At 48.3% G+C, this 13,900-nt stretch overlaps 1 protein-coding gene across 1 annotated transcript in view; it reads right to left on the reverse strand.

The window, feature by feature from the left end:
- Positions 1-13,900, reverse strand: part of PIK3C2A (phosphatidylinositol-4-phosphate 3-kinase catalytic subunit type 2 alpha) — an 852,450-nt gene that overhangs the window by 187,434 nt on the left and 651,116 nt on the right. The window contains 1 exon segment of the mRNA XM_069223730.1: positions 7,378-7,547. Within this exon segment, the coding sequence (XP_069079831.1) occupies positions 7,378-7,547 (170 nt within the window).

The raw sequence follows: 13,900 nt of genomic DNA on the forward strand, positions 1-13,900 counted from the left end.
CTGAATCCTAAAACCTACCTTGCCCTAAAAACTACAACCCCTCCCACCTCACCCTAAAAGCTACCCTGTCCTAAAGCTTACCCTGCCCTAAAAACTACCCCAACCCTTACCCTGCTTAAAAACTAACCCACCCTGTCCTAAAAACTAACCCGACCCCCCCTAACCAACTGGACCCGAAAACCTACCACGCCCTGTCCTAAAAACTACCCAACCCTCCCACCTTCTTCCTAAACCCTAAACGCTACCCTGCCCTAAAACCTACCCTGCACTGTTCTAAAGCTATCCCGTCCCCCCACCCTAAAACCTACCCTGCCCTATCCTAAAACTACCCCTCCCCCACCCTAAACCCTGTAAGCTAGCCTACCTTGTCCTAAAACCTACCCCGCCCTGTCCTAAAAACTACCCAACCCCCGCCCCACCCTAAAAGCTACCATTTCCTAAAATCTGCCCTGCCTGGTTCTAAAAACTACCCTGATCCCCCCACCCTAAACCCTGCCCCAAAAACTACCCGCCCCACCCTAGTAGCTACCCTATCCTAAAGCCTACCCGGCCCGTACTAAACCCTACAACGTATCCTGTCCTAAAAACTAACCCACCCTGTCCTAAAAACTACCCTGACCTCCCGTCCCACCCTATACCCTGAAACCTACCCCGCCCTGTCCTACAAACTACCCCAACCCCCCGCCTTTGCCCTAAACCCTAAAAGCTACCCGCCCTAAAACTTACCCCACCCTATCCTGAAAACTAGCCTGACCCCTCCACCTTTGCCCTAAACCCCAAAAGCTGCCCTGCCCTGTCCTAAAACCTACCCCACCCTGTCCTAAAAACGACCCCGCCCCACCTTAAACCCTACCCTGTTTTAAAAACGACCCCAACCCCACCCCTAAAAGCTACCCTGCCCTGTCTTAAAACCTACCCTGTCCTGCCCTAAAAACTATCCCAACCCCACCACCCTAAAAGCTACCCTGTCCCTGAACCCTAAAACCTTCCCCACCCTGTCCTAAAAACTATCCTGACACTGTCCTAAAAAGTACCCCAATCCGCCATGCCTCCCCCCCAAAACCCAGCCCCACTTACCTCCCTCTCCTCTGGTTGCTACTCCATCCTTTTCCGCCATGACTGCTCTCTCTGCGGTTATCACGCATATGCGTGGTAATGGCAACGTGGTCACTAACCGCGTTGTTAGTGATGTTTCCCAAACCTAATAGTCTTTGGTGTGATCAATGTAGAATAAGAGCTCTCTCTTCAGGTCCTGCCGATGGAGTCTCTTCTACTTCTTGGAAGGATGAGGTGGAGCGAAAAAAGTAGGCAGATTGATACTCTGAATGACATGAAATGGGCCGACAACCTTCGTCAGGAAGGAGGTATGAATCTGAAGGACCAGTTTGTTAGGGAAAAGCTGGTGTACAGAGTGAACTGACAGAACTTGATGCTCACTGACCCTCTTGGACTTTGTAATTGTCACTAGAAAGAGTGTTTGATAGTCTAGAGCTGCAGAGAACAGCTGTGTGGGGGCTCGAAGGAGGAACACATAGAAACTTGAGTACCAAAATGAGGTCCCATTTATACATCACAAAAGGGGTCGGAGGGAACAAGTGTTGCAAACTTTTTGGAAAAAAGTCAAAACAGGTAACTTGAACAGGGAGGGTTGAACCAGCAACTGCAGGAAAGCCAAAACGTCTGACAGGTAACCCTTAAACAACTCCGGTAAATGCCTTGCTTGGCTAAAGATCAAATAAATAGCAATACCTCCGACAACAGTGCAAAAAAGGGGGTCCACATGGCTGAGGAACACCAAGCCACAAACGTATCCCAATGGCAGGCATGTATAGTTTTAGGGAGGGACACCTAGCTGCCAAAAGGCTCCCAAAATGACATTAAATGTCTCAGGAGGAAGATTGAAAACCCACAACTGTTGCGGTTCAAACTCCAAGCATGAAATTGCAGCATGCGCAGATTTAGGTGCTGGGTCCTGTCCTATTGTTGTGACATGAGATCCTCCTAAATCGGAAGTCTGATCAGTGGACTGATACTCAAGCTTAGGAGTTCAGGATAGCATACTCTTTGTACTCAATCCAAAGCCACTGGGAAGACTTGGGCCCAGTCAGTCCTGATCTTCTTTAGAACTCAGGGCAAGAGTGGTACTGGTGGAAAGGGGTGCATGAGTACTGAATTCCATCCAAGGCAAGGCAGAATGCATCTCCGAGTGACAGCCACTTTGGGAATGCCAACGTGCTGAAGTGCTGGCACTGTGCGTTCTCTGAGGTGATGAGCAGATTGAGCCATGATTCTCCCCATTCTTGGATGAGACCTTGTGTTGTCTCTTGGTGTAGTCCCTGTTCCTGATCCGCAAGGCAATGAGGGCTGAGTTTCTACACCTTAGCATTCGATGAGCCTGCCAGGTGCTGTAAAACCAAGAAGTTATCTTGGAGCTCCAGCCAAGTCCAGAGGTGCAGAGCCTTCTGGCACTGGGGTCATGATCTCACTTTGACACGTTTGTTGCAATACTTTATGGCGGTGGTATTGTTCATCAACACCTGGAACAGCCTCCCCTTGACAACAGGATTGCTTTCAATTCCAAGCACATCGCTCTCAGATTCTGAAGGTTGATATGGAGCTGAGATTTGCCAGAGATCAGAGTCCTCTGATCTCAACCCAGAAGTGATGCATCAGACCCCACTGTTAGCTGTTGGTGATGAAAAGAGAGGGGTCTGCCACAGACCCACTCGTGATTTGTCAGCCACGACTACAAATATTATGCAATCTCCTTCTAAATCTGGACCAGGTAAGAGGTTCCCCTGGTGTTGCTCCTATTGGGACTTTAGATCCCACAGTTGAGCTTGCATATGCCATCAGACGTGCTTAACCAGAAGGAAGCAGGAGGCAATCAGACCCAGCAGCCTCAGAGTCAGTCTCATCAGAATACAAAATAGAGGGTGAAAGATCTGGATCATAGCCCGAACATCCAAGACTCTAAATTGTGGAGGATAGATGCGGGACTACACTGTACCCAGAATGGCTCTAATGAAAGGGACTGCCTAAGTAGTCATAAGGTGCAACTTCGGAATGTTGACAGTGAACACCTGTGAGAGCAAAAGGTTTCCTGTAGTTAAGGTGGGTGATGGCTGCCTAGGGCGTCAAGGTAGGGGAAGACGGGAACCCTGACCTCTGAAGATGAGATGCAACCACTGCCATCTCTTTTTTAACACAAGGGGCACACTGATAAAGCCGAAGAGGAGCAGAGTGAACTGAAAATGCTTGTGGACCACAGTGAACTGCAGATAATGCCTGTGGGCTTGCAGGACGGGGATGTGAAAATAAGTTTCCTGCAAATCCAACGCTATCATCCAGTCTCCAAGGTCCAGGGCAGACAAGACCTTAGCCAGGGTGAGCTTCTTGAATTTCTTTTTACATAGATAGGCATTTAGAGTATCTAGTATAGGACAAAGTCCTCTGTCCTTTTTCAGCACCAGAAAGTAGTGGGAATAGCGTTCATGATCTATTTCTGGCACAGGCACCCTTCTCAATTGCTCCTTTGGCCAGAATAGCCTCCTTTCGGGGTGGGACTATGACATTGGACAGTGCATAGAAACCCTGTGCAAGTTTTGGCCCAGGACCCTAGAAGAACGTGGGTTAAGGCTTCACTGAAGGGGAGCAATGGTTCAGCCAAACCCGTTCCTGACAGAAGCACCTCTGTCAAGACTTTGGTCTTGACTTCGACTGTTGGTAGCTGTAGATCAAGGACATCCATTGTCTTGTGCATCACGGTGGCGAATGATGCACCATCCTCCAAAACAGTGCCTAGAGGTGAAAGAATGCTGGAGTCTGAAGAAGTATCTAAACCACTGCTGTCCTCCAACTCTTCGTCTCAGTTTTCTGCAGGTACAGGGTCCTTCTTCAGGGGACCAAACCCTTCCTTCTCATCCCCCCTTCAGGAACAAAGGGTCTATTCTACTTGCAGGAAGTCCAGGAGTTGGTTGGGCCTGGACGACGCAGGCATCAACAACAAATGGCACTGGCTCAGAGTCGGGGATGATGATGATGATGGGCTTGTTGTTGAGCCGTACCGGTGGCGTGGGGAAAGGTGCAAGGTGATGAGGAGCCAGGGTGGAAGATGGCACCTTTGGTATCATGAATCCGGATATTGGGACAAATCCTGCGGGCCCAGCTGGTGTCAGGGGCAGACCTGTTGGCAGTACCTTAGTTGGGGCACCTCTCTGCTCCTTCGGTCCTGTAAGTGTGATAGAGGGAGCCAGTGGCCCAAAGATGACATGCATGTCGTAGTAGAACTAATTCAACTGAGCAGTTGCTCCAGTGCTAGGTAACTCTACAAAGAGTGGAGAGGGGCCGGATGCAAGCCTGCAAATGGAGTATGGGGACAGGGCCTCTGAGCAAGAGGTCGAGAGAGGGAAGCTAAAGAACGCTTAAATTACTTTTTTGTGTTTCTACGACTTACCCGACTCCAAAGAGGACATCTTGGAGTGAGAAGATGAGCCCCTGGAAACAGCTCCGGAAATGGCCAGAGATCTCAATGGGGACCAGGACAGAGAATGGCCTGGGCCTTCTTCTATAGTACTGCCAGGGACTTCAATAACTACTCACTGATCACCCTGGCATTCATGGACCTGCACTCAGAGCTGGCCTTGGGGCTGTGGCCGGACCACAGGCACCAGTGACAACTAAGTGAGGATGCAATAACAAAATTTGTCTATGGCAGTCCTCACAAGTTTTAAAACCTATAGGTTTTGGAGGGAACATGCCCCTAAGGACACTGGGAGCAAATGCTAAAAAAAGGGTTGATAAAAAGTTTCAAAAAGAGGTCAAAAAGTAACTGAGGTAGCACTCCGGATCAGCGTCAAGAAAGAAACTGATGTCAGTGTGCCAGTGTTGTGCTTATATGAGCACAGCACAACACTTCTGATGTGGACAATGCCAATATCAGGCTGATCAATGCCTCCCTAATGGCTCACAAAAGTGATGCTGAAGATTTTGTGGATCCACTCTGATGCCTGGGGGGTAGTCTAAGTCGAGGAATCCACAGTCAGAAGTTTCTACCAGAAAATTGTCTTACAAGTGACTGCCCCCGGAATATATTCATTCTAACCCAGTCACAGGAGTACACCAAATAGAAAGCCGGGGAAGTGAACATATACAATCTATGTACACAATGGTACCTTCCGTGAGGTGTCTTTTTCATTTTCTAGTTGAGTGCCTCAGCGGTACAGCACTTACGTTTCAGCAGAAACTGAAGATGCATATACCAAGAGGTTGAAATTTGAAGATTAATTTATCAGTACATATCTCTAAACTAAACAGACATTTTGAAGTTGTATACCTTATTGGGGCATTGTCTGTAATATTGGTTTAGGTACAGAGTGCCCTATTTTGCATCTCTCTTGACTCCTATAGGTTTAGTGATTCTCAAAGCTAGCCTATTTCACTATATCTCATTCCAGACTTAGGCCCACATTATGACAATGGTGGAATAAGCTGCCTACCAGCGCAGTGACGACCACCAAAAGACAGTTGCCGCGGCTACCATCTGTCCCGCCAGATTATAACCACAGCCGGACTTCTGCCACAAGAAGGTCGGAAATCCGGCTGTGGCCATACTGGCATATGGTGGTAAGGTGGCGCTGCTACCACCAGCAGCACCTCGCCAGTAGACAGCCGCCAGCCGTATCATGACACTTGATATGGCCTGGCAGTGTTCTGCTGGCGGTATCAGCACCCAGTCCCGTACCCTGCTGGAAAACCACCTGGATGCAGGTAAGTTGGGCTTCTGACAGGGGAGTGGGGTGGGGGTGTGTTGTGTGTGTGTGCATGAATGTGTGAGTGTGTGTGTGAATGCGACTGTGTGTGTAGTGTTGTTTGCGTGGGCGTATGCATATGTGAGAATGTGTGTAGAAATGGAAATGTGAATGCAAGTCTGCATGTCAGTGTGAATGTGTTTATGGATGTGTGCGAGAATGAATGGATGAACGCTTGAATGAATGCCTGTATGATAGTGTGAGTGTGCGCATGCGTGATGCGTGTGTACGTGTATAGGGCCGGGTGGAGGATCGGAGGGGGGAGCATGGATGAAGGGGGGGGGGGGGGGGGAGTGTGGGGCATCTGGGGAATGTTTGGGGGGGGGGTGAGCCTCCTACCAGTGACAGGGAAGGAATATTCTGTCACTGCTAGAGACTACTGCCATGGTTTTCGTGGCGTTGGGAACGCCATGAAAACATGGCGGTAGGCAGGCTCAAAATTCCGCCAGAGGTACAATAGTGGCAGCCGGGCTGGAGATTGTTATCTATGGCCCGGTGGCTGGTGCCGCCATGGCGATAGGAATGGTAAATTGGCGGGTTGGCTGCAGCAAACCCGGCAATGTCATAATGTGGCGGTATGTACCGCCAGCCTGTTGGCTGTACTACCGCCACATTATCACCTACTGCCGGGGCCATAATGACCCCCTTAGTATATATGGAATGCTATGTTTTAATGGGGTCTCCTGCTGGAAGCCACCTATCCTTGGCTACCAAGGTGGCTCACCGAGTTAATGCTCTCACTGACACCTCCAGCATTCTAGAGGTCACAGGTTTGAATCTCTCAACAAAGCAGGCTCAGACTTACCTTGCACCTAAATTTGTACATCAGGGACCATTACACTTGGCAATACCAGCACCTGTCGTTTGCAATGAATAGAAATAGTAGCAGAATGGTATGAAACTCTAGATAATATAGCAAAACATATGACGGACAGGTTATTATTACAATCAATGAATGGAAAGGGTGAAAAATATATCACACACACAGGAGAGTTGGTGTACTATGGAGGATGAATGTCAAAAATATTGAGTTGTAAGGGTAGAGTGTGCCATACATCACTCCAAGGTAAGAAGAAACATACTAGTGGGGTTCTCATGTTCTAAGGAGGGCTCTTGCTTGCATTTTAAAACAAGGCAATGATTTTCAATCACTTAGAAAATTTACAAAAAAATCTTCTGCCACTGGAAGATGACTGCACAACCTGTTAGGGCATGAACGGAACGATGTTGGGTGTTTATTGTAAGGCTGCACCCAAACGACCACTAATTGGTAACACAGGTGAATCAAGAGTAAATAACTTGCAAAATAAGAAACAAATCATTAAGTATTTTCATACACCGAAATCCAGCAAAACTATTTTTAGTAAGTTGACTAATTATTTATCCACGGCATTTCAGACAATGACAATGTATTATATGATTCTTGAAGCAATCTGGAATTAACAGAAGTCTGCTAGTTAAACAAAATGTTATTCCTCTTGAGCAGAAACTTAAACTTGCGGGGAAACATTACAAAAAAACAAAAACAGGTTTACATGGTCAGATTCCATTTTGAAAATAAACATACCTTTTGAAGCTGCCAAACATCTGGGCATGACCTAAAAACTTTCCAAAATCAATATGAAACATATGTCCAGTGTTTCGAAGCATTATATTGTCATTGTGGCGATCGCATATTCCCAGTACGTATGTTGCTACACAACATCCAGCACACGAATAGATGAAGTTTTCTGATGCCTACAATGACAAAGTTAATTAACACATGGTATTTCACATACACACAATCATTAAGTAGAAGTAGAAAGGTAAACAAACGAGCAAAACCTAACCTGAATATATAAGAATTATTTACCTGTTGCCTCCTGATCTAGTGATTCATTGAAATGGTCAATTCGGAAACCAATGGCCAGGAAAAGGAAAATGCAACCATCATTATGTATATAGGCATTAACAATCTGCAAACCATGGAACCAGGGCACTTGCAGTCCTCGCATGTAGAACCTTGCTCTAGAAAACCTACTGTATTACAATAACAGAGCTGATAGAGGTGGCTTTGTAGTGAAAATATTAAACCTTTATCGTTACAATGTCAGAGTTACAGCAGTGGTTTATTTGTGTTTACTCTAATTTCTTCCTTTTTCAAAATATTTGCGAACAATGCGCCTGAAATACTGAATAAACTGGGTAGTAACTGTTTATGTCAAAGGCCAGGCTAAAAGTAGAGAGGCTGCATACAGTACAGCGCAACCATTTAATTGAAGGCTGAACAGTGTGCAGTTGGCAAAATTATATAACGTTGCCAAAAAAATATTGAACACAAATATTGACTTTACATACTGTGCATGAAAAGTAAAAAATATTCACTACAAAAACTGAGAAGACCACAGTATAGGAAAGTACACAGCCAGGACCCTAGTGACTGTGCTCCCTCCCTCTAAAATGTGGTTTCTTAGGACTTCGTACATCCCACAGCTCCACAATTGGCATATGGGTGCCCCCATATAAGTTCATAGTATATGGTACTCAGGTACCCAGGGCATTGGGGAACCAGGGTTCCCCATGGGCTGCAGCATGTATTGTGCCACCCATGGGAGCCCATGCAAAATGTGTCTGCATGACTGCAATTGCAGCCTACGTGAAAAGGCGCATGCACCCTTTTCACTACAGGTCACTGTACCAGGTCACTGTAAGTCACTTGTAGGAAAATGGCTCCTTGTTGCAGTTACCCCACCACTTCTTGCCTGATATTGATGCTGACTTGACAGAGTGCGCTGGGACCCTGCTAACCAGGCCCCAGCACCAGTGTTCTTTCACTAAACATGTGCAATTGTTTCCACGATTGGCACACCCCTGGCACACAGATAAGTCCCTTGTAAGAGGTACCAGTGGTACCAAGGGCCCTATGACCAGGGAAGGTCCCTAAGAGATGCAGCATGTGTTGTGCCACCCTAAGGGACCCCTCACCTAACACATGCACACTGCCACTGCAGATTGTGTGTGTTGGTGGGGAGAAAAAGGCAAAGTCGACATGGCATCCCCTTCAGGGTGCTATGCACACAAAACACTGCCTGTAGCATAGGTAAGTCACCCCGCTAGCAGGCCTTAAAGCCCTATGGCAGGGTGCACTATACCACAGGTAAGGACATAGCTGCATGAGCAATATGCCCCCACAGTGTCTAAGTCAATTCTTAGACATTGTAAGTACAGTGTGGCCATATTAAGTATATGGTCTGGGAGTTTATCAAAACAAACTCCACAGTTCCATAATGGCTACACTGAAGACTGAGAAGTTTGGTATCGAACTTCTCAGAATAATAAACCCACATTGATGCCAGTGTTCGATTTATAAAACAAAATGCACACAGAGGGCATCTTAGAGATGCCCCCTGTATATTACCCAATCCTTCAGTGCAGGAGTGACTGGTCTGTGCCAGCCTGCCACTGACAGACAAGTTTCTGACCCCCTGGGTTGAGAGTTTGGTGCTCTCTGGGGCCAGAAACGAAGCCTGCACTGGGTGGAGGTGCTTCACACCTCCCCCCTACAGGAACTGTAACATCTGGCGATGAGCCTCAAAGGCTCATGCCTGGTGTTACAATGCCCCCAGGGCATTTCAGTGAGTGGAGATGCCCGCCCCCTGGATGAGCACCCACTTTTGGCTGCAAGTCCAGAGGGATAATGAGAAAAACAAGGAGGAGTCACCCCCTCAGCCAGGACCACTCCTAAGCTGAAGTAACCCCCTCCTTGAGAAATCTTCAATCTTGCTTTGGAGGATTAGGACCAATAAGTATAGGGATGTGCCACCCTCCCCAGATGGAGTGGCCACAAGGAGGGTGTAGCCACCCTCAGGGATAGTAGCCATTGGCTACTGCCCTCTAACCCTAACTCACCCTAAATATAGTATTTAGGGGCAACCCTGAACTCAGCTCTTCAGATTCCTGACAACCTCACAAGAAGAAGGACTGCTGACCTGAAAATCCTGCAGAGAAGAAAAGGAGATGGCTACTGACTTCGCCCCAGCCCTACCGGCCTGTCTCCTGCTTCAAAGACCCTGCAACTGAGAAGTGACCCATTCTGCAGGACCAGCAACCCCTGAAAAGCCTCCAGGGGACTGCCTGCATCACAGAGGACCAAGAGCTCCCTTGGGCAGCGGCTCTACCCAACAAGAAGAAAAGACATCCATCTTTAAAGGGACTCCCACCTCACTCCAGAAGCGTGAGTTCCCAACACTCTGCACCCGAAGCCCCCGCCCAAGTCCAGAGAAACCAACTATTCAGAGAGGACCCCCAGGTGACTCAGATGACGTGTCCACCCTGGGCTGACCTCCCTGCACCCCCACGACGACGCCTGCAGAGGGAATCCCGATGACCCCCCTGACCGCGACTGCCCAGGATAAAGCTATCGAACGCCTGGAAGAAGCACTGCACCCGCAGCCCCCAGGCCCGTGAGAAACCGACCACCGGTGCAGCAATGACCAGCAGGCGGCCCGCACCCTTGCCCAGTCGGTGACTTGCCTGAGAGGCTCCCTTGTGCCCTGCCTTCAGCGCTTAAGTGACCCCCAGGTCCCTCCACAGAGTTCTATTGAGAACCTGACGCCCTGTTGGCACACTGCACCCGGCCGCCCCCATGCCGCTGAGCGTGTGGTTTTTGTACCTGCTTTGGGCCCCTCCAGTATTCTCCCAAACCCCACTGGTCTGCCCTCAGAGAACGTGCTTAATTACCTGCCAGCATCCTGGAACCGGACTACCCCTATCTCCATAGGCACCCACGTTATTTTGGCTCCTGTTTGACCTCTGCACCTGACCGGCCCTGTGTCGCTGGTGCTGGGTGTTTGGGGTTGCCTTGAACCCTCAACAGTGGACTACCTATTCCCAGGAGATTGAACCTGTAAGAGTGGTACTTACCTCTGAAACTGTGATGCACTTACCTTCCCCAGGAACTGCTGAAAATTGCAGTGTCCACTTTTAAAATAGCTTTTTGCCATTTTAAAGAAAACCTTGTACAATATTGATTTGATTCAAAGTCTTAACTATTACAAGGCAAAGTACCTTTCATTTAATGTTCTCACCAGCTAAATGAATCTTGTGGCTCTAAAAATAAATTAACAAAATAATATTTTTCTATATAAAAAGCTATTCGCCTGGAGTTAAGTCACTGAGTGTATGTTTTCACTTATTGCTTGAGTGTGTAAAACAAATGCTTAACACTACCCTCTGATAAGCCTAACTGCTCAACCACACTACCACATATAGAGCATTAGTATTATCTATTATTGCCTCTGTCAAGCCTCTTGGGGAACCCCTGGACTCTGTGCACACTATATCTCATTTTGAAGAGTATATACAGAGCCAGCGTCCTACATCACCCCTATGGTAGGCACTCTTAGCCCAGAGGGCAAGGTGCAGGTACTCGTGTGTGAAGGTATACCTGCGAACTCCAGCTCCATTACACTGGACTTTGTAAGTATGGGGAAGTCATGTTACCCGTGTACTGGACACAGGTCCTGTGTCAAGCTACATAACTGTAACTCCAAACCTGGGCATTTTTGGTATCAAACATGTCAAAATCACACCCAATGCTGTTATCAGTAATGGTTTATGATTTCATGCACTCTGGGCGCTCCTTAGAGGACCTCCGAAATTGCTCCAACTAGCCTTCTGGGGTTTTCCGGGCAGCCCGCGCTGCTGCCACCCCTCAGACTTGTTTCTGACCTCCTGCTGCTTGACGAGCTCAGGCAGAGTAAGGCAGAACAAACGATTTCCTGTAGGGGAGGGGGGCAACACCCTCTCCCTTGGAAATAGGTGTTACATGGCTTTGGTGCCCTTCTTGCATAAACTGGTTTGCATCAGTCCAGGGACCTCCAGTCCCAGCTCTGGTGTGAATGTGGAAAATGGAAAGGGGAGTGACCACTCCCCTGTCCATCACTGCCCTAGGTGTAGTGCCCACAGCTACTCCAGGTGGCAACTTGATTCTGCCATCTTGAATCCAAGGTGGGCAGAGGCCCCTGGGAGCACCTGAGTGGCCAGTTCAGGAAGGTGAGATCACAGCTCCCCCCTCCTGATAGGTGGTCACCCTACTAGGTGACCAATCCCCCTTACTGGGCTATTTAGGGTCTTCTTCTTGGGTGTGTCCTCAGGTTCAATGTGCAAGATTCCAGCAGTACTCCTCTGGGTCTGGACAGTCTGCAACTCCAGCGATGATTCTGATCTGCAACATTGTTTCTCCAGTTCCTTCAAGGAACTGCAACATTTCCTTGGCTGTGCATCCTCTGAGGGCGAGGAGTCTTCAGTCTGCACAAGAAGTAAGAAGGAATCTTCCTTGGAGTGAAGGAAATCACACCCCTGTATCCGCAGGCACCAACTGCAACGAGGACCAGCTGGGTGGATCTTCTCTCCTCCAGAGCTGCGTGGATCCTGCATCACAGGTGGTGGTCTGGAGGGGTTTCCTTGGTCCTCTCTACCAACTGTTCAACTTGGGAGACGGTACCCCAACACTTGTAGCTCCCAAGGCTTGTTTGTTCCCCCTCCAAGGGATCTTCAGGCTGCATGTAGCCCGGGCCCCCAGCACTCCTTCCTACAAAGCAGTCTCCAGCCTGCTGGTCTAGCAACATGGGACTCTTCTTCAGGTGGGGTGAGTGGGCCTCACTGTGACTCCTGTGCCCGTCACCTCTGGGTCACCTGTGGGGGCCACCTCCTCTTCTTGTGACTCTTCCAGCTGCTGAGGGTCACCCTGTACTCCCCTCCTTGGGTCGAATCCCCTGGACCTTGTTGGTCCTCCTCAGCCTTGAAAAACCTTCTTCTCCGACTCTTGCATTTGCCACGGCTAGTTGGTGGTTTTCCAACAACAATGACTGACTGCATCATAAACGCCGACATGGGACTTCACTTGCATCAATTCTGGAACTCCTCTTCTGCTCCTGTGCTGCACTGCTGATTTTCTGCATCCACAGAAGGGTGGGCAGTGGCTCCTGCCACAGCTGGACACTCCATCATGAACTGGACTTCGTCCCCTTCATTTGCACATCCTCTTTTGTCAGGATCCACCTTTGGGTTCTTCCAGTTGTGTTGGGGTCTTGCACAATCCTCTTCCAAAGTACTCCTGTGGTTTTGGAGAAAAACAGGTATTTACCTCTTCTCTCCTGGTCGCTGGGGGTCACTCTGGTACTCCGCTCTTGGGGTTTCTAGTTCCTCCAGCTCTCCTCTACTGACTCCACTTCCTTGGGTGGGGGACTGCCTTTCATATTCCACTTTTTTAGTATATGGTTTGGCCCTTCCCTTGGGCCCTCACTGTTTGCTATTGCTTTTACCAATGCCTATTGCTTTCTATGCTATTTACTGATTGCTAATGTGTATAGAATTGTGTGTTTACTTACATCCAGTTGGGGTACTGCCTATACAGTATTTTAGTACTTGTGTTACCATAACAATTTACCTTTATTACTGTAGCACTGAGTGATTTATTCATGTGTGTCTTTCATGTGTGTAAGTGCTGTGTGACTATAGTAGTAGTGCATGAGCTTTGCATGTCTCCTAGATAAGACTTGACTGCTCATCCACAGCTACCTCCAGGGAGCCCGGGCTTCCTAGACCACTGCCTAAACTTCACTAAGAGGGGATACCTGGACAAATACATATTCTGCTCACTTTTTGAACAGCATTGGGATTATGGCATCGCAGTAAACAACTGAGAGTTAGTGGAAATGAGGGTCAGACACCTGAGGTCCTTTCCAATTAATTTCCTCACTACAGCTTCACCAATTTTTGGAGCAACCTCTTGAGATCCGTGATACAGGTCCTCTGACCTTCAAGCTAACCACCTCATTTTTGTTTCTAAACGACGCACGAAGCCTTTAACATGGCAACGTATTTGGCACTTGTTCCCCCAGAACCCTCTCCTTTGCTGTGACTTTATTTCCATAATGTTGCAATCTTCTATTTATGGGACTCTTTCTGGTGCTCCAGTGAATATTCTACTTGGCCTGAAACCGTTGAACTATTGCTGTTTTCTTTTGTATCCAGCCCCTGCCCTTTTGGCTCTGTGGCTGCTCTTGAGTGCCATCTCTGCTGTACTGCAACCTTACTGGTCCACACTG

The sequence above is a fragment of the Pleurodeles waltl genome, chromosome 3_1 (genome assembly GCF_031143425.1).
Source record: "Pleurodeles waltl isolate 20211129_DDA chromosome 3_1, aPleWal1.hap1.20221129, whole genome shotgun sequence".
Lineage (NCBI taxonomy): Eukaryota > Metazoa > Chordata > Amphibia > Caudata > Salamandridae > Pleurodeles > Pleurodeles waltl.